A 21,082-nucleotide genomic window follows, 5' to 3' on the forward strand; every position below is an offset into this window, starting at 1 on the left:
TGATAATATTGATGCAGTATATATATATATATCCCTCATTTCCCATCGATATAACCCTACAGCCTGCCCATTGAGCAGTCCTCACGTATAATCCATACAGGGGCACAGATTGGGCCCTGGCGACGCTCTGTAGCCCACCTGCTTATTCTCTTCTGCGTTGCGCATGATTTTCCTCCAGGTCCGCTCCATGGTCTGGTATCGCTTACTTTCCACCGGCAGTTGTCGGTTGATGTCGTCGGAGCTGAATATTGGTTCCAGGTAGAGCCAGGAGCGCTGGCAGCTCAGCCATTCCTCCAAGACATCCTGCGGAGGCAAACAGGAGAGGTTCAATCTCTTGGATATGCGAGCGGCAGCTGAGCCTGTCCAGCACTTTCCTGATGGTCCGGAGGCTAGAGACCTCTGATGTCTTAAGATTACAGTGAAATCCTGAACCATGATGTTAGGGCCACATGAATGACCCAACGAGCCTTGGAATGAGTGTTTTGCTCGGTCGTCAGCTGAGTAATCTTATTCTTGAAGGTTTGCTTGCGTATGATGTCACTGTGCCACCTCGGTGATGTCATCAGCCTCCCACCATTACATGTCATGTATGAACGGCTGCCTCACCTGTGTCAGCCGCAGCTTGCTCTCCCAGATGCTGATGCGATCTTCGAAAGGCTTCTTGTAGGGAGAGAAGGACATGCTCTGGGTCATGACAATGTGGTCATCTAACAGCTGAGACGCTTCTTCTGGACTCTTCAGTATGAACGTCCCCGTCTCTTTATAAGGCAGGATGTTGAAGAACACTGAAGACCATTCTCCTTCCATCTTATCCAGAGCCTGAAGAACACATCATGTTAGATACGGCGCGATGATGATGATGATGTACACGGAGAGCAAACACCGGCACGATCCCATCACCTGCTCGATGGAGAACTCCTTCCCTGCGATCTCGGCCACTTTGGCGATGCTCTCGATGTGGTCTTGGAGCTTCATCTCCAGGCAGCGGGTGAACGTGAGGTTGGACTTGGGTTTGATGTTGATCTTTATCTGATCGGATAAAATCTCCCAGTGCCGGTTCCTCATCCCCGGGTTACGCAGTCCTTGTATTAGGGGGATGTAGGGCTTAAATTCTTCTATGCGTCCTTTGATGTCCTGAGCCACCTCCTGGCAGGCTGCAGAAGGAAGGAGCCGTTATAGAAAACTATGGAGGAGACACCAACCTGGAAACCATAAGGGTTAGCCTCCGCATCACTAATGGTAACACTACAAAGTGCTTGGAAGACAACCTCAATTGACCTCTATTCTCAAGAAAGGAAAGTTTTTAATGACAACGTTCATGTTGTCTAGGCTACTGGCCACTGCTGCAGTCTGGAAGCGGTGGCCGAGCATGTGCAGTGCTTACAAGCTCTTTTTAATATCACTTTTAAGCACTGATCTCAGCCAAGCCGCGATGCTGGAGTGCATGATAGGTCCAGCTTCAGTGTCCATGCGCTCCGCTCCTCCGATGCTGCAGTACTGGATAGCGCACAGTTCGGGCCAGCGACACAATTATGCAGCTGGTCCGAGCTGTCAATCATCGTTCTTGAGGATGAAACATAAGAACAGTTTTTTAAAGGAAACTTCAGAGGAGAAATTTCTGCCTAAAACTAAAAGACATGGCTGCATAGGCGTTCTCACGCTGAGTAAATCGATACCTTCGGTGGAGAAATCCTCACAGCCATTGATGAGAAATCTGATGATAAGGTTATATGCAAAGGGCCACAAGTGCATTAGGGCGTGTCAAAGCACTTCCAGTTCTCCAGCCCTCACTGCTCATTACTCGCCGGTGCCTGCCCAATGCGTGTGATTGACAGGTCACTCTGGTGTCTGCATAAGACTGAAATGATCTGCCACACAAACACACGAGGGAGGTGACAGGTGGGGAAATAAGCAGTGAGGCCTGGAAGCGATGGAAGTGCTTTGCCACGCCCAATGCACTTGTGTCTCATTTGCATATAACTTCCATCTCTGATTTCTCAGCACTGGCTGGGAGGATTTCTACAAGAAAGGTATCGATTTACTCAGTGGGAGAGCAGCTATACAGCCGCATGCACACACAGGTCATGCACGTGATCCCACCTGGAATGTCTCGGAAATGCTTGATGCACTTGTGCATGTTTTTATACGCCTCCATTACATTTTTCTCCAGCTGCTCAGCATCGATGGCGGAAAGCGGGTCGTTCATCCAGCTCTCGTGCCATCGCATCCAGTCCGAGACGGTGGTCCATAGGTCCCGGAAGGGCTGGAAGTCTTTCACCAGTTTTAGAAGCTTGTCATACTGTCAGACAAGAAAATTAGGGTCGATAACGATAAAATGTGTGACCCTAATGTGAGTGGAGCATAAGACGGTGACGAGTGGGACTTACATTGGTGACCGGGAGGCTGAAGAGCCTCTCCCTGTTGTTGTAGAGCTGAGCCTGCTGCTGGGACTCTTTCAGCTGTTTGTGAACCCTTCGGACCTCGTTGGCGATTTCGTGAGCGCGATGTATATCGACGTAGGTGGAGAATCCAGCAACCACCATCTAGGGACAAAAACGTAGAGGGAAAGTCTGAAAAATATATTATGGACAGAATACAGGAGAGTGATGGAGGGAACAGAGCTTCCGATATTCTGGTGGTCCTGACCCCACTCTGATAGCCCAGAATCAATGTATGGAGGATTCCCTGCGATCCCATCACATCGTAGGTTACGTCACCGCCATCAGGAATGTGCCGACCTGTAAGTTGTCCAGCTTCTCCAAGAAATTGTTCTGGTCCATCACTTGGATTTTGCGGAACCTCTCCTCATCTTCCAGGTGCTGCTCCCGGACGGCTTCCATGGTTGTCAGTATCTTATGGGGCCAGGCGATGACGGCCCACCTAACGATGGAGCAATATAGGGAGTTCAGTGAAGGGGTCGTATCCTTGGGACCCTCCATACGCCCCATCATGGGGGTCGCACTCACTTGGCACTGAAGTCATCCTGGGACAGGCTGTAGAAGAAGTCGTCAATGACCTCGTAATCCCCGAGAACTTTCGCTATTTGCTCCTAAAACAAAGATGAGGACAAAACGTAGATTGTAAGAGCAAAAACGCAGTAAAAATCTACCAAAAAACCACAGGTATCAGGTTTTGCAGCATTTTTGGTGTAAAAACCTAATAACGTTGCATCGTGATTTTTTTGGGGGAAACTAAACTTTATCAACATCAACAAGAGACAGTAAAAATGCAGCAAAAAAATGCAACAAAAACGGCTTTTAGGAAGCAGCTTCTTTACTGCCAAGAGAGCAGGTTGCACCTGCAGAAATAAAAAACGCAGCAAAAACGCAAGGTGTGAACATAGCCTTACAATTACTTTCTATATTGGGTATAGATTTTTGCATTGTCAATTATTTCCCTAATAATAGCAGAATATATTTTTGCAGGAACGTCCTGCCGCTTCCTGACATGATCCCAAGGACTTTTCCTGCACTCTGCTGTGGACAGGGATCAGGAAGGCGGAGGCCGTAATAAACCAGCTCTGCCTTCTCTATCTGCACAATGGCACAAGGCAGGACGGTGTGATAGTGGGAAATCTCCAACCTCCAGGGATCTCATCTCCTCGGGGACCCCCTTCATCCACTCTCGGAGCTCGGTCAGCTCCTCCACGCTGTTTGGCTTCTCATACAGTTTGCGACTGATGGATCGGAACTGCTCCGAAATCTGCGAAAGGAAAAAAAGGCGAGATCAGGAGCAGAAAGAAGAGTTATGTGCCCATAAATGCAATGCTGCGCCAGACAAGAGCCTGAGTGCTAACTGTGACGCAGCGTCCCTGCAGAGCAATGGCCTCTACCTCCTCCACCTCCTTGTGCACGTTCCTGGCCAGTAACTCCAGCAGAGCCGTAGAAAGGAGCTTTCTCTTCCGGGACATATTCTGCTTCACCCCCTCTATACTGATCTGGAAGGGGCCGATGATGACGGCGTTGGGCAGCGCGTGGTCCAGGCGCTCCTTCTCCACAAGATGCTCCTCGGCCGCCTGTCTCACCTCAGCCGCCGTCGGGTTCTTTCCTTGGAGGATTCTGCGGAAAAAGCGGCAATGTGGCTGTGTATGTATTATCAGCCATGCGATGCCGTGTTCTCCTCCAGCGAGCGGTGCCCATAAAGTAAGTACACCCCCCAACCCGTGAGAGGTCACTGAGCAGTGCCCATAAAGTAAGTACACCCCCCAACCCGTGAGAGGTCACTGAGCAGTGCCCATAAAGTAAGTACACCCCCCAACCCGTGAGAGGTCACTGAGCGGTGCCCATAAAGTAAGTACACCCCCCCAACCCGTGAGAGGTCACTGAGCAGTGCCCATAAAGTAAGTACACCCCCCAACCCGTGAGAGGTCACTGAGCAGTGCCCATAAAGTAAGTACACCCCAATCCGTGAGAGGTCACTGAGCAGTGCCCATAAAGTAAGTACACCCCAACCCGTGAGAGGTCACTGAGCAGTGCCCATAAAGTAAGTACACCCCAACCCGTGAGAGGTCACTGAGCAGTGCCCATAAAGTAAGTACACCCCAACCCGTGAGAGGTCACTGAGCAGTGCCCATAAAGTAAGTACACCCCCCAACCCGTGAGAGGTCACTGAGCAGTGCCCATAAAGTAAGTACACCCCCCAACCCGTGAGAGGTCACTGAGCGGTGCCCATAAAGTAAGTACACCCCCCAACCCGTGAGAGGTCACTGAGCGGTGCCCATAAAGTAAGTACACCCCCCAACCCATGAGAGGTCACTGAGCGGTGCCCATAAAGTAAGTACACCCCCCAACCCGTGAGAGGTCACTGAGCAGTGCCCATAAAGTAAGTACACCCCCCAACCCGTGAGAGGTCACTGAGCGGTGCCCATAAAGTAAGTACACCCCCCAACCCGTGAGAGGTCACTGAGCGGTGCCCATAAAGTAAGTACACCCCCCAACCCGTGAGAGGTCACTGAGCGGTGCCCATAAAGTAAGTACACCCCCCCACCCGTGAGAGGTCACTGAGCGGTGCCCATAAAGTAAGTACACCTCCCAACCCGTGAGAGGTCACTGAGCGGTGCCCATAAAGTAAGTACACCCCCCAACCCGTGAGAGGTCACTGAGCGGTGCCCATAAAGTAAGTACACCCCCCAACCCGTGAGAGGTCACTGAGCAGTGCCCATAAAGTAAGTACACCCCAACCCGTGAGAGGTCACTGAGCAGTGCCCATAAAGTAAGTACACCCCCCAACCCGTGAGAGGTCACTGAGCGGTGCCCATAAAGTAAGTACACCCCCCAACCCGTGAGAGGTCACTGAGCGGTGCCCATAAAGTAAGTACACCCCCCAACCCGTGAGAGGTCACTGAGCGGTGCCCATAAAGTAAGTACACCCCCCCACCCGTGAGAGGTCACTGAGCAGTGCCCATAAAGTAAGTACACCCCCCAACCCGTGAGAGGTCACTGAGCGGTGCCCATAAAGTAAGTACACCCCCCAACCCGTGAGAGGTCACTGAGCGGTGCCCATAAAGTAAGTACACCCCCCAACCCGTGAGAGGTCACTGAGCGGTGCCCATAAAGTAAGTACACCCCCCCACTCGTGAGAGGTCACTGAGCAGTGCCCATAAAGTAAGTACACCCCCCAACCCGTGAGAGGTCACTGAGCGGTGCCCATAAAGTAAGTACACCCCCCAACCCGTGAGAGGTCACTGAGCAGTGCCCATAAAGTAAGTACACCCCCCAACCCGTGAGAGGTCACTGAGCGGTGCCCATAAAGTAAGTACACCCCCCAACCCGTGAGAGGTCACTGAGCGGTGCCCATAAAGTAAGTACACCCCCCAACCCGTGAGAGGTCACTGAGCGGTGCCCATAAAGTAAGTACACCCCCCAACCCGTGAGAGGTCACTGAGCGGTGCCCATAAAGTAAGTACACCCCCCAACCCGTGAGAGGTCACTGAGCGGTGCCCATAAAGTAAGTACACCCCCCCACCCGTGAGAGGTCACTGAGCAGTGCCCATAAAGTAAGTACACCCCCCAACCCGTGAGAGGTCACTGAGCGGTGCCCATAAAGTAAGTACACCCCCCAACCCGTGAGAGGTCACTGAGCGGTGCCCATAAAGTAAGTACACCCCCCAACCCGTGAGAGGTCACTGAGCGGTGCCCATAAAGTAAGTACACCCCCCCACCCGTGAGAGGTCACTGAGCAGTGCCCATAAAGTAAGTACACCCCCCAACCCGTGAGAGGTCACTGAGCGGTGCCCATAAAGTAAGTACACCCCCCAACCCGTGAGAGGTCACTGAGCAGTGCCCATAAAGTAAGTACACCCCCCAACCCGTGAGAGGTCACTGAGCGGTGCCCATAAAGTAAGTACACCCCCCAACCCGTGAGAGGTCACTGAGCGGTGCCCATAAAGTAAGTACACCCCCCCACCCGTGAGAGGTCACTGAGCGGTGCCCATAAAGTAAGTACACCCCCCAACCCGTGAGAGGTCACTGAGCAGTGCCCATAAAGTAAGTACACCCCCCCCCACCCGTGAGAGGTCACTGAGCGGTGCCCATAGAGTAAGTACACCCCCCCACCCGTGAGAGGTCACTGAGCAGTGCCCATAAAGTAAGTACACCCCCCCCCCAACCCGTGAGAGGTCACTGAGCAGTGCCCATAAAGTAAGTACACCCCCCAACCCGTGAGAGGTCACTGAGCAGTGCACCCCCCATCCCATGAGCAGTTGCCGCCTGCCGTCACCTCATGTAGGTCTCCACGTCGGTGTTGTGGAGCTCCAGGTACTTCTCGTACTGCTTCGCGTAGGCTTTCAGTGGTATCAGCGCTTTACAGATGGCCGTGCGGATGTTGCTGCGCAGCTCCTCCACCGCGGGCTCGTGCAGGCCCACTGACTCCAGCAGCGGAGTGCCACTGATAAAGAGGTCCTCCAACACAAACTGAGGGGGGCAAAGATTGGAGGCTCAGACAGCAGGACCGACAGCACAGAGGATGTCAGCAATGTCACCAACCTCGCACACAGGATGTACAGGCAGGTTGTCATTATACTGAGGAGGATGAGGGGGACGCTCTGCACTCACCTTCTCCAGTTGGGGGACGCTGTGAGTTGCCAGGATCCCTTTATCAAACAAAGTCATGAGCGAAGTCTCGAAGTTCTCCAGCGGAGTGCTGAAGTGCGCCCCCGAGACGTCCAGCACCAGGTCCAGCAGGAAAATCGGGTTCTTCCGAGGTCTTCAATAAGCAAGAAAATGTAACAAGAAATCCATAAAATCTAATGAGAAGGAATCACAGCGAGGAGCCGTGCGCAGAATCCTACATCTGACACCTGCAGGAGCAGAACAGCGAGCGCAGCTCTGGAGTATAGCACAGGATAATGTGCACACAGGCAGGGCCGGGGTATGTGGCGTCTTACTTGTAGGGGCTGTTGATGAGGTCTCCCCCCCAGTCCATCTCCTCCGGACAGGATAAGACGCTGTAACAGGCGTCCAGGATGAACTGGGTGAAGCTGACGATGGAGTCCTGCACCAGGAAGCGCAGCGAGTCCTGCAGCTTGAACTTGATGAGCTCCATGAGCTGCCGCAGCTTGGACATGCCGTACACCTCCCAGCTGCACTCGCTCAGGTCGTACCAGCCTTTCCCCACGTCCCTCAGGCTGCTGCGCACCGCGCTCTTCAGGGTGCTCACCCAGCCGTCCTTCAGGAACAACTGGACCTGGACCAAGACCAGAAATGGGCCATCAAAAGCTCCGTCCATGGAGGACGACGACTCTATTCAAATAATGGAACATGGCTGCACTCCGGACCACGAGCCTCGCACATCGGGGTCCGGCTCCTGGGGACGGACACATCTGATGGCTGCAGGTGGGATATAATGAATATACCGTTCACTGACAGCAAGCAGACCAACATCGTAGCCTAGAGCTCGGCGCAGCAGGTCCACTGTCTGTGCCCGGCCGCTCGGTCACAGGCATGGGTATAGTGAGCGCAGCTCTGGGTGTGACTAGAGGATGTGATGCAGGTGGGATATAATGAATATACCGTTCACTGACAGCGAGCAGACCGACATCGTAGCCTAGAGCTCAGCGCAGCAGGTCTTTGGTGCTCCTGCAGGTTCAGTGTCTGCGCCCGGCCACAGGCATGGGTATAGTGAACGCAGCTCTGGGTGTGACTAGAGGATGTGATGCAGGTGGGATATAATGAATATACCGTTCACTGACAGCGAGCAGACCGACATCGTAGCCTAGAGCTCGGCGCAGCAGGTCCACTGTCTGTGCCCGGCCGCTCGGTCACAGGCATGGGTATAGTGAGCGCAGCTCTGGCTGTGACTAGAGGATGTGATGCAGGTGGGATATAATGAATATACCGTTCACTGACAGCGAGCAGACCGACATCGTAGCCTAGAGCTCAGCGCAGCAGGTCTTTGGTGCTCCTGCAGGTTCAGTGTCTGCGCCCGGCCACAGGCATGGATATAGTGAGCGCAGCTCTGGCTGTGACTAGAGGACGTGATGCAGGTGGGATATAATGAATATACCATTTACTGACAGCGAGCAGACCGACCTCGTAGCCTAGAGCTCGGCGCAGAAGGTCTTTGGTGCTCCTGCAGGTTCAGTGTCTGCGCCCGGCCAGAGGCATGGATATAGTGAGCGCAGCTCTGGCTGTGACTAGAGGACGTGATGCAGGTGGGATATAATGAATATACCATTTACTGACAGTGAGCAGACCGACCTCGTAGCCTAGAGCTCGGCACAGCAGGTCTTTGGTGCTCCTGCAGGTTCAGTGTCTGCGCCTGGCCGCTCGGTCACAGGCATGGGTATAGTGAGCGCAGCTCTGGGTGTGACTAGAGGACATGATGCAGGTGGGATATAATGAATATACCATTTACTGACAGTGAGCAGACCGACCTCGTAGCCTAGAGCTCGGCGCAGCAGGTCTTTGGTGCTCCTTCAGGTTCAGTGTCTGCGCCCGGCCGCTCGGTCACAGGCATGGGTATAGTGAGCGCAGCTCTGGGTGTGACTTGAGGACGTGATGCAGGTCTCTGTCGCTGTGTATAATGGTAGGAATATAAGGGGCGGCTTTACCTGGGAGAAGGCCTGGGACTGCGTTTGCTCGAACTCCTCCAGCCGCACGCACTTGGTCAGGGTGGAATGGAACAGGGACATGGCGGAGGCCTTGTTGCATTCGCTGCGCACTTTGCAGAGGGAGGTGATGACCTCGGACCGGGTCAAGAGCGTCGTGAACGTGAACGCCGACCGGTTTTTGGCAAATGGATATATGGGAATATCAATTAACCCTACGATAAAGAAGAGAAACGGATGAGTCTGGTGCCAGCGGCTGAAAACCGCTTCAGACCTAGTACATCTCACAGCTGAGGGATTGTTACAATGTACCAGTCTAGACTATACACATCAATAGCACAGATCTCCCTGAGCTGACACTTTGTAACAACGTGTCAGTAGACTGAGAACAGCAGTAAACACTCCGGCGGACCATAGGGAGCGGTGACTAGTCCGGCGTCTGATGGCGCTGCGCTGGCGGACTGTCAGGACTCGTACACAGAGGACCTGTCAATCACCTCTAGCAGCGCTGGGAGGAGCCGGACTAGTCACTAAAGTGACTGCAACAAAACCACAAATGATAAAATCAGGGCCGAAGTGAACAAGAAAGTTGCAGAACTTCCCCATTTTGCGGTGACGTCTTGGCCAGCGGGACCCCAGTAATCCTTTACCTTTGCTCGGGGTCTTGTCCTCGGTCTTGTCGGGTACTGTGACGTAAGAAAACTTGTGAGGTTTGGAGGAGACGAGTCGGTTGAAGACGAGCTTGTTCATGGCGCGTTCATAGTCCAGGCCGATCTCCATTTCCAGATGTTCCAACTGAAGATGAACGCTGAGGAAATAACACAACACAGCGTGTACCGCCACCCCGAGCACCGCCGCAACATGGCGCAAAGCCACCACCATCATTGTATGGACTATCAGGTGCCAGATTATAGGATTCACTGTGGCTGTAAAACCAAGGTATATGGGACCACCTAACTCTGCACTATATGACCATATGGTATATGGGACCACCTAACCCTGCACTATATGATCACATGGTATATGGGACCACCTAACTCTGCACTATATGACCATATGGTATATGGGACCACCTAACCCTGCACTATATGATCACATGGTATATGGGACCACCTAACCCTGCACTATATGACCATATGGTATATGGGACCACCTAACCCTGCACTATATGATCACATGGTATATGGGACCACCTAACCCTGCACTATATGATCACATGGTATATGGGACCACCTAACTCTGCACTATATGACCATATGGTATATGGGACCACCTAACCCTGCACTATATGATCACACGGTATATGGGACCACCTAACCCTGCACTATATGACCATATGGTATATGGGACCACCTAACCCTGCACTATATGATCATATGGTATATGGGACCACCTAACCCTGCACTATATGATCACATGGTATATGGGACCACCTAACCCTGCACTATATAATCACACGGTATATGGGCCCACCTAACCCTGCACTATATGATCACATGGTATATGGGACCACCTAACCCTGCACTATATGACCATATGGTATATGGGACCACCTAACCCTGCACTATATGATCACACGGTATATGGGACCACCTAACCCTGCACTATATGATCACATGGTATATGGGACCACCTAACCCTGCACTATATGATCACACGGTATATAGGACCACCTAACCCTGCACTATATGATCACATGGTATATGGGACCACCTAACCCTACACTATATGATCACATGGTATATGGGACCACCTAACCCTGCACTATATGATCACACGGTATATAGGACCACCTAACCCTGCACTATATGATCACATGGTATATGGGACCACCTAACCCTGCACTATATAATCACATAGTATATGGGACCACCTAACCCTGCACTATATGATCACATGGTATATGGGACCACCTAACCCTGCACTATATGATCACACAGTATATAGGACCACCTAACCCTGCACTATATGATCACACGGTATATGGGACCACCTAACCCTGCACTATATGATCACATGGTATATGGGACCACCTAACCCTGCACTATATAATCACATAGTATATGGGACCACCTAACCCTGCACTATATGATCACACGGTATATAGGACCACCTAACCCTGCACTATATGATCACACGGTATATGGGACCACCTAACCCTGCACTATATGGGTACAAGGTGTACAGGACGGCCCCCTTTCCCCTTCGTACTTCTCGTCCTTCTTCAGGCGCGCGGTGCTCAGCAGTCGCTGCTTCATGCTGCTCAGACTCTGCGCTGTGATCCTACGACTCCCGGCCGCCGGCATACAGTCCACGTACAGGTTGTACAGGAGCAGGGCTTCCGTCTTCCTTCGTAGCTGCTCGGCTGCAATAATCCTCTGTGCAAACACATGCGGATTCTCAGCGCAAAACAGCAGCCTGATTCGGGGAACCCAGTACTGGAAATTGGCCACCGGGGGCGCCCCTGATAAAAACAGGAAATAATGGGGAAATCATCAAAATCTGCTCCGTACTGTGTGACCGAGGCCGCACTACTGATTAATAACGGAGGTCGGACCATGAAATAATACAGATCTATCAATTACACTCAACTCTGATATGACAGCAGCAAGAAGGAAAGATGGAGATCGTCGGACGGAGACGTCACTGATCTGTGACTGATGGAGAGAGGAAACAAAGTAAAAACTCAACATATTCAGTCTGGAGTGCAACCACATTTCTGCACACTGCAGCATCTCTGGACTTGTCTCCTGTGGCTGCAGCATCTCCGGACTTGTCTCCTGTGGCTGCAGCGTCTCCGGACTTGTCTCCCGTGGCTGCAGCGTCTCCGGACTTGTCTCCTGTGGCTGCAGCGTCTCCGGACTTGTCTCCCGCGGCTGCAGCGTCTCCGGACTTGTCTCCTGTGGCTGCAGCGTCTCCAGACTTGCCTCCAGTGGCTGCAGCGTCTCCAGACTTGTCTCCCTGGCTGCAGCGTCTCCAGACTTGTCTCCCTGGCTGCAGCATCTCCGGACTTGTCTCCCGTGGCTGCAGCGTCTCCAGACTTGCCTCCTGTGGCTGCAGCGTCTCCGGACTTGTCTCCCTCGCTGCAGCGTCTCCGGACTTGTCTCCTGTGGCTGTAGCATCTCCGGACTTGTCTCCTGTGGCTGTAGCATCTCCGGACTTGTCTCCCTGGCTGCAGAGTCTCCAGACTTGTCTCCCGTGGCTGCAGCGTCTCCAGACTTGCCTCCTGTGGCTGCAGCGTCTCCGGACTTGTCTCCCTGACTGCAGCGTCTCCGGACTTGTCTCCTGTGGCTGCAGCATCTCCGGACTTGTCTCCTGTGGCTGCAGCGTCTCCGGACTTGTCTCCCGTGGCTGCAGCGTCTCCGGACTTGTCTCCTGTGGCTGCAGCGTCTCCAGACTTGCCTCCAGTGGCTGCAGCGTCTCCAGACTTGTCTCCCTGGCTGCAGCGTCTCCAGACTTGTCTCCCTGGCTGCAGCATCTCCGGACTTGTCTCCCGTGGCTGCAGCATCTCCAGACTTGCCTCCTGTGGCTGCAGCGTCTCCGGACTTGTCTCCCTGGCTGCAGCGTCTCCGGACTTGTCTCCTGTGGCTGTAGCATCTCCGGACTTGTCTCCTGTGGCTGTAGCATCTCCGGACTTGTCTCCCTGGCTGCAGCGTCTCCAGACTTGTCTCCCGTGGCTGCAGCGTCTCCAGACTTGCCTCCCGTGGCTGCAGCGTCTCCGGACTTGTCTCCCTGACTGCAGCGTCTCCGGACTTGTCTCCTGTGGCTGTAGCATTTCCGGACTTGTTTCCCGTGGCTGCAGTGTCTCCGGACTTGTCTCCTGTGGCTGCAGCGTCTCCAGACTTGTCTCCATGGCTGCAGCGTCTCCAGACTTGTGTCCTGTGGCTGCAGCGTCTCCAGACTTGCCTCCTGTGGCTGCAGCATCTCCAGACTTGCCTCCTGTGGCTGCAGCATCTCCAGACTTGTCTCCCTGGCTGCAGCATCTCCAGACTTGTCTCCCTGGCTGCAGCATCTCCGGACTTGTCTCCCGTGGCTGCAGCGTCTCCGGACTTGTGTCCTGTGGCTGCAGGGTCTCCAGACTTGTGTCCTGTGGCTGCAGCGTCTCCGGACTTGTCTCCCGTGGCTGCAGCGTCTCCAGACTTGCCTCCCGTGGCTGCAGCGTCTCCGGACTTGTCTCCTGTGGCTGCAGCGTCTCCAGACTTGTCTCCCTGGCTGCAGCGTCTCCAGACTTGTGTCCTGTGGCTGCAGCGTCTCCGGACTTGTCTCCCTGGCTGCAGCATCTCCGGACTTGTCTCCCGTGGCTGCAGCGTCTCTGGACTTATCTCCCGTGGCTGCAGCGTCTCCAGACTTGTGTCCTGTGGCTGCAGCGTCTCCGGACTTGTCTCCTGTGGCTGCAGCATCTCCAGACTTGCCTCCTGTGGCTGCAGCATCTCCAGACTTGCCTCCTGTGGCTGCAGCATCTCCAGACTTGCCTCCTGTGGCTGCAGCATCTCCAGACTTGCCTCCTGTGGCTGCAGCATCTCCAGACTTGCCTCCTGTGGCTGCAGAGTATCCAAACTTGACTGCAGCATCTCCGGACATGTCTCCATCGAGAACATCGTGGATTTAAATGGTCGTTGATTACACAGAAGCTGCCGGCGGAGGATCTTGATGATTTGTTTATTTAGCAGCAGAACCTTCCTCAAACGACCAATAATGACCTCAGTGACAGCAGCCGAGGCCGGAGGTGCCGGGATTTCTGCACGAGGCTCAGACTCCGGACTGGAGAATCCAGAGGTTGTGATCATGTCTCCATTCCTCCACACTGTGCCGTCTCCCTCCTGTGATCTCCATCTTCCACCTTTCCTCCCTCTCGGTGCCATTATCTCCATTTCCGATGGTTTGGGTGAACCAGAAGCCCCAGTGTAAAATTGTGAAAATAAACTGCAAGTTTTCTCAATACTTTTGAACAGTGAAGAACTGAGTAAAGAGGAGTAAGAAGAGGCAGAAACATTTTGGGGCGCCCACCCTGCCGCCTAAACAAAAGGCAACAAAATGTGCAACTTTCTTTAAAGCTTCTTCTAAAATCCCTCCTTTTTATTGACTCCATTCTATTAGGTGATCAGTATGAGCCTGGCGGGGGTCCAGTGCCCGCAAATTCCTGGACAATCCCTTTAATCTTTCAGCATTTCCAAGACGCAGCCCCCCCGGCACCTGTGTGTGGGGCTCTGCCGTCTGCTGCGCTCAGGAGCCGGGACACAGTGGACTTGTGGACTAAGTAGAGTTTCTTCTGATCGTCGTATTCCAGGACCCCGACGTTACACCACTTATACTCCAACTGCGGAGCCCGGGGGTCTTCTACAGAGAAAGAAAATAAATGCACAAAATGGTTAATATGACTTTAAAGTATCGGGGGCACACATCATCAGGACTGTAGAGACCCCACTGCAAAGACATGTCAGGGAATGCTGGGGGATTTAATCTCTGAAGCTGCAGAACAGCGAGTGCAGCTCTGGAGTATAATACAGGAGGTAACTCAGGATCAGTAATGTAATGTATGTACACAGTGACTGCACCAGCAGAATAGTGAGTGCAGCTCTGGGGTATAATACAGGAGGTAACTCAGGATCAGTAATGTAATGTATGTACACAGTGACTGCACCAGCAGAATAGTGAGTGCAGCTCTGGAGTATAATACAGGAGGTAACTCAGGATCAGTAATGTATGTACACAGTGACTGCACCAGCAGAATAGTGAGTGCAGCTCTGGGGTATAATACAGGAGGTAACTCAGGATCAGTAATGTAATGTATGTACACAGTGACTGCACCAGCAGAATAGTGAGTGCAGCTCTGGAGTATAATACAGGATGTAACTCAGGATCAGTAATGTAATGTATGTACACAGTGACTGCACCAGCAGAATAGTGAGTGCAGCTCTGGGGTATAATACAGGATGTAACTCGGGATCAGTAATGTAATGTATGTACACAGTGACTGCACCAGCAGAATAGTGAGTGCAGCTCTGGGGTATAATACAGGAGGTAAGTCAGGATCAGTATGTAATGTATGTACACAGTGACTGCACCAGCAGAATAGTGAGTGCAGCTCTGCGGTATAATACAGGAGGTAAGTCAGGATCAGTATGTAATGTATGTACACAGTGACTGCACCAGCAGAATAGTGAGTGCAGCTCTGGGGTATAATACAGGATGTAACTCAGGATCAGTAATGTAATGTATGTACACAGTGACTGCACCAGCAGAATAGTGAGTGCAGCTCTGGGGTATAATACAGGAGGTAAGTCAGGATCAGTATGTAATGTATGTACACAGTGACTGCACCAGCAGAATAGTGAGTGCAGCTCTGCGGTATAATACAGGATGTAACTCAGGATCAGTAATGTAATGTATGTACACAGTGACTGCACCAGCAGAATAGTGAGTGCAGCTCTGGGGTATAATACAGGATGTAACTCAGGATCAGTAATGTAATGTATGTACACAGTGACTGCACCAGCAGAATAGTGAGTGCAGCTCTGCGGTATAATACAGGATGTAACTCAGGATCAGTAATGTAATGTATGAACACAGTGACTGCACCAGCAGAATAGTGAGTGCAGCACTGGAGTATAATACAGGATGTAACTCAGGATCAGTAATGTAATGTATGCACACAGTGACTGCACCAGCAGAATAGTGAGTGCAGCTCTGCAGTATAATATAGGAGGTAACTCAGGATCAGTAATGTAATGTATGTACACAGTGACTGCAGCAGCAGAATAGTGAGTGCAGCTCTGGAGTATAATACAGGATGTAACTCAGGATCAGTAATGTAATGTATGTACACAGTGACTGCACCAGCAGAATAGTGAGTGCAGCTCTGGAGTATAATACAGGATGTAACTCAGGATCAGTAATGTATGTACACAGTGACTGCGCCAGCAGAATAGTGAGTGCAGCTCTGGGGTATAATACAGGATGTAACTCAGGATCAGTAATGTATGTACACAGTGACTGCACCAGCAGAATAGTGAGTGCAGCTCTGGAGTATAATACAGCAGGTAAGTCAGGGTCAGTACTTACCGTGGCCCAGGACATCATCCACAGGGAGAAGCGCTTGCCCTGGCACCGGTTTTCGCACATCTGACCCCTGGTCATACCCCAGACTCAGCCAATCATCCGGGGTCCGAATATCAAACTCTTCATTATCAAACACCTGCAGACAGAATTTCACACCTGTAATCCGCACTCTCCCTGCAGCCTTCGCTTCCTGCTGTTGTTCCGCCCTGTAACTGCCAGTTGTGACTATGATCGGCCTCAGGTACGTTACGTCTCCTGTCGGCGGCTTGTTTGGTGATGGCGGCCATTACTGTGACCCTGTGAGTTACCTCCAGGGGTAGATATGTCGGGAGGAGCTGCCCGCTGTGATTCCGGCTGTGCGGGGGGCCGTCGCTCCGGGGCAGCAGCAGGTTGGAGTCTACACCTTCATTTGTGAGGAGCTGAGATATGTCCAGGTTCAGGAACTCCCGTCGTCTCCTGGGGGCAGAGATTAGTGAGGGTTATAATACATTGTGGATAAACCCCTAAGAGCAATGCTAAACTTCTCACAGCTGAGGGTATGTTACAATTGCATCCAGTGAAGACACTACTAAAACAGCCTGGACTCCAGACTGACACGTTATCTGCACTGATGCACTGTAACAAAGTATCAGCCCAAGTGAGAGTATCATCTGGGCTGGATACAATTGTAACAAATCCTCAGCTGTGTGAGGTCACTATGTGCAAAGTCATCACCTCTCCAGCTCGATCTTCCGGGGGCACTGTCCGGGGGGCACGGTGAAGGGCAGCTGGACTTTTGGCTCATAGCCTCTCATGGAGAAGTCGGACTTCACCAGCACCTTTGTTGTGGGGCCGCAGACCTGCTTGTCCAGGAGGGGCCCGAAATCAGACGGGGCCACAAAGCTGCTGACTGCAGAGGAGGCAACACAACAATATCATGCGGAGAGCGGTGCCGGGAACTGACGAGACGGGCGTGACACCCCATGTACTGAGCCCGGGTGACAGGCGCGACACCCCATGTACTGAGCCCGGATGACAGGCGCGACACCCCATGTACTGAGCCCGGGTGACAGGCGCGACACCCCATGTACTGAGCCCGGGTGACAGGCGAGACACCCCATGTACTGAGCCCGGGTGACAGGCGCGACACCCCATGTACTGAGCCCGGATGACAGGCGCGACACCCCATGTACTGAGCCCGGGTGACAGGCGAGACACCCCATGTACTGAGCCCGGGTGACAGGCGCGACACCCCATGTACTGAGCCCGGGTGACAGGCGCGACACCCCATGTACTGAGCCCGGGTGACAGGCGCGACACCCCATATACTGAGCCCGGGTGACAGGCGAGACACCCCATATACTGAGCCCGGGTGACAGGCGAGACACCCCATGTACTGAGCCCGGGTGACAGGCGCGACACCCCATGTACTGAGCCCGGGTGACAGGCGCGACACCCCATATACTGAGCCCGGGTGACGGGCGCAACACCCCATGTACTGAGCCCGGGTGACGGGCGCAACACCCCATGTACTGAGCCCGGGTGACAGGCGCGACACCCCATGTACTGAGCCCGGGTGACAGGCGCGACACCCCATATACTGAGCCCGGGTGACGGGCGCAACACCCCATGTACTGAGCCCGGGTGACGGGCGCAACACCCCATGTACTGAGCCCGGGTGACGGGCGCGACACCCCATGTACTGAGCCCGGGTGACAGGCGCGACACCCCATGTACTGAGCCCGGGTGACGGGCGCGACACCCCATGTACTGAGCCCGGGTGACGGGCGCGACACCCCATGTACTGAGCCCGGGTGACGGGCGCGACACCCCATGTACTGAGCCCGGGTGACGGGCGCGACACCCCATGTACTGAGCCCGGGTGACAGGCGCGACACCCCATGTACTGAGCCCGGGTGACGGGCGCGACACCCCATGTACTGAGCCCGGGTGACGGGCGCGACACCCCATGTACTGAGCCCGGGTGACGGGCGCAACACCCCATGTACTGAGCCCGGGTGACGGGCGCAACACCCCATGTACTGAGCCCGGGTGACAGGCGCGACACCCCATGTACTGAGCCCGGGTGACAGGCGAGACACCCCATGTACTGAGCCTGGGTGACAGGCGCGACACCCCATGTACTGAGCCCCGGTGACAGGCGCGACACCATGTACTGAGCCCGGGTGACAGGCGCGACACCCCATATACTGAGCCCGGGTGACGGGCGCGACACCCCATATACTGAGCCCGGGTGACGGGCGCGACACCCCATGTACTGAGCCCGGGTGACAGGCGCGACACCCCATGTACTGAGCCCCGGTGACAGGCGCGACACCATGTACTGAGCCCGGGTGACAGGCGCGACACCCCATATACTGAGCCCGGGTGACGGGCGCGACACCCCATATACTGAGCCCCGGTGACAGGCGCGACACCATGTACTGAGCCCGGGTGACGGTGAGACACCCCATGTACTGAGCCTGGGTGACAGGCGCGACACCCCATGTACTGAGCCCGGGTGACGGTGAGACACCCCATGTACTGAGCCCGGGTGACAGCCGCGACACCCCATGTACTGAGCCCGGGTGACACTGTAATATGTAAGTAACATCAGACTGTAATGTGGGGACCATTCACTTCTATGGGAGGGTGGTAAGGAGGAGGAGGAGGTGAGCTGTGACATCTCCTATTGTGACTGTTGGATCTGGTTGCCGGGGTCTACCTTCCTGTGGTTGTTACATTGTATCCTCCGCTCACCTTTCGGGGTGTTGCGCTCCTCGTCCACTTGTCTCAGGAGATCCGGTTGAACGCTCGGTCCGGCGCTGACATCCTGCGATATAATGGAAATGGCGGCTGAAGCTGCAGCACCAGGAGACGCCGGAGAACGGCGGGGACAGAGCGCTCTGCGGCCGTGGACACGTGCAGTATAGCACACGGCTGCCGGTCATGTGACGCCTGCACTCACTTTCACCAGAAGGGCGGCGCTATAGGTCAGAATATCAGAGTAGAAGCCTCGCTGTCTGATCACCGGATATTTCCGCGGGAGGACGGCGCTGATCCGCGCGGGCGACACCGGCACAAGCGACTGCAGACGCGGGGATCTCCCAGTGTGGACGGGACTCCGCGGAGGATGGGGGTCGTCTGCCGTTATCTGCTCCATCTGCGCCCAACAGAGAAGACAAACATGTCCGATAACTCTACAGGACCGCGACAGCTGCAGAGCATCACTCCTCGCTGCAGAACATCACTCCTCGCTGCAGAACATCGCCCCCCTCCCTGCAGAACATCACTCCTCGCTGCAGAACATCACTCCTCCCTGCAGAACATCGCCCCCCTCCCTGCAGAACATCACTCCTCCCTGCAGAACATCACTCCTCCCTGCAGAACATCACTCCTCCCTGCAGAACATCACTCCTCTCTGCAGAACATCACTCCTCCCTGCAGAACATCCCCCCTCCCTGCAGAACATCACTCCTCCCTGCAGAACATCACTCCTCCCTGCAGAACATCACTCCTCCCTGCAGAACATCACTCCTCCCTGCAGAGCATCACTCCTCCCTGCAGAACATCACTCCTCTCTGCAGAACATCACTCCTCCCTGCAGAACATCCCCCCTCCCTGCAGAACATCACTCCTCCCTGCAGAATATCACTCCTCCCTGCAGAACATCACTCCTCCCTGCAGAACATCACTCCTCCCTGCAGAACATCACTCCTCCCTGCAGAACATCACTCCTCCCTGCAGAACATCACTCCTCCCTGCAGAACATCCCACCTCCCTGCAGAATATCACTCCTCCCTGCAGAAAATCGCCCCCTCCCTGCAGAATATCACTCCTCCCTGCAGAAAATCGCCCCCTCCCTGCAGAACATCACTCCTCCCTGCAGAACATCGCCCCTCCCTGCAGAATATCACTCCTCCCTGCAGAACATCGCCCCCTCCCTGCAGAACATCACTCCTCCCTGCAGAACATCACTCCTCCCTGCAGAACATCACTCCTCCCTGCAGAACATCGCCCCCCTCCCTGCAGAACATCACTCCTCCCTGCAGAACATCACTCAGAAAACATACTCAGAAGGGAGGTAAGAACATTTCTAAAACAATCCACAGCGAGGAGATTGGAACAAAACAAAATCCTCTAAACTGCATGCTCGCAAACGCCAGAAGCCTGACAAACAAGATGGAAGAACTAGAAGCAGAAATATCTACAGGTAACTTTGACATAGTGGGAATAACCGAGACATGGTTAGATGAAAGCTATGACTGGGCAGTTAACTTACAGGGTTACAGTCTGTTTAGAAAGGATCGTAAAAATCGGAGAGGAGGAGGGGTTTGTCTCTATGTAAAGTCTTGTCTAAAATCCACTTTAAGGGAGGATATTAGCGAAGGGAATGAGGATGTCGAGTCCATATGGGTTGAAATTCAATGAGGGAAAAATGGTAACAAAATTCTCATTGGGGTCTGTTACAAACCCCCAAATATAACAGAAAGCATGGAAAGTCTACTTCTAAAGCAGATAGATGAAGCTGCAACCCATAATGAGGTCCTGGTTATGGGGGACTTTAACTACCCGGATATTAACTGGGAAACAGAAACCTGTGAAACCCATAAAGGCAACAGGTTTCTGCTAATAACCAAGAAAAATTATCTTTCACAATTGGTGCAGAATCCAACCAGAGGAGCAGCACTTTTAGACCTAATACTATCTAATAGACCTGACAGAATAACAAATCTGCAGGTGGTTGGGCATCTAGGAAATAGCGACCACAATATTGTGCAGTTTCACCTGTCTTTCACTAGGGGGACTTGTCAGGGAGTCACAAAAACACTGAACTTTAGGAAGGCAAAGTTTGACCAGCTTAGAGATGCCCTTAATCTGGTAGACTGGGACAATATCCTCAGAAATAAGAATACAGATAATAAATGGGAAATGTTTAACCCCTTAATCCCATATGACGTACTATCCCGTCCAGGTGACCTGGGACTTAATTCCCAT

General features: G+C 53.4%; 1 protein-coding gene across 1 annotated transcript in view; it reads right to left on the reverse strand.

Annotated features, from left to right (window-relative positions):
- DNAH1 (dynein axonemal heavy chain 1) overlaps positions 1-19,328 on the reverse strand; it is a 68,773-nt gene extending 49,445 nt beyond the window's left edge. Inside the window, exons 1-21 of the mRNA XM_069736088.1 lie at positions 19,053-19,328; positions 18,845-18,917; positions 16,820-16,994; positions 16,414-16,561; positions 16,109-16,241; positions 14,240-14,383; positions 11,258-11,510; positions 9,697-9,854; positions 9,050-9,261; positions 7,385-7,683; positions 7,053-7,203; positions 6,718-6,911; positions 3,833-4,058; positions 3,583-3,702; positions 2,967-3,049; positions 2,739-2,880; positions 2,388-2,543; positions 2,101-2,299; positions 901-1,154; positions 607-819; positions 139-303 (exon numbers count right to left, since the gene is read on the reverse strand). Of these exons, the coding sequence (XP_069592189.1) occupies positions 139-303; positions 607-819; positions 901-1,154; positions 2,101-2,299; positions 2,388-2,543; positions 2,739-2,880; positions 2,967-3,049; positions 3,583-3,702; positions 3,833-4,058; positions 6,718-6,911; positions 7,053-7,203; positions 7,385-7,683; positions 9,050-9,261; positions 9,697-9,854; positions 11,258-11,510; positions 14,240-14,383; positions 16,109-16,241; positions 16,414-16,561; positions 16,820-16,994; positions 18,845-18,917; positions 19,053-19,247 (3,693 nt within the window). The 5' untranslated portion in view covers positions 19,248-19,328. The remainder of the gene's footprint in view (positions 1-138; positions 304-606; positions 820-900; positions 1,155-2,100; positions 2,300-2,387; positions 2,544-2,738; positions 2,881-2,966; positions 3,050-3,582; positions 3,703-3,832; positions 4,059-6,717; positions 6,912-7,052; positions 7,204-7,384; positions 7,684-9,049; positions 9,262-9,696; positions 9,855-11,257; positions 11,511-14,239; positions 14,384-16,108; positions 16,242-16,413; positions 16,562-16,819; positions 16,995-18,844; positions 18,918-19,052) is intronic.
- Between the last annotated feature and the right edge of the window lie 1,754 nt (positions 19,329-21,082).

The sequence above is a fragment of the Ranitomeya imitator genome, chromosome 8 (genome assembly GCF_032444005.1).
Source record: "Ranitomeya imitator isolate aRanImi1 chromosome 8, aRanImi1.pri, whole genome shotgun sequence".
Classification (NCBI taxonomy): Eukaryota; Metazoa; Chordata; class Amphibia; order Anura; family Dendrobatidae; genus Ranitomeya; species Ranitomeya imitator.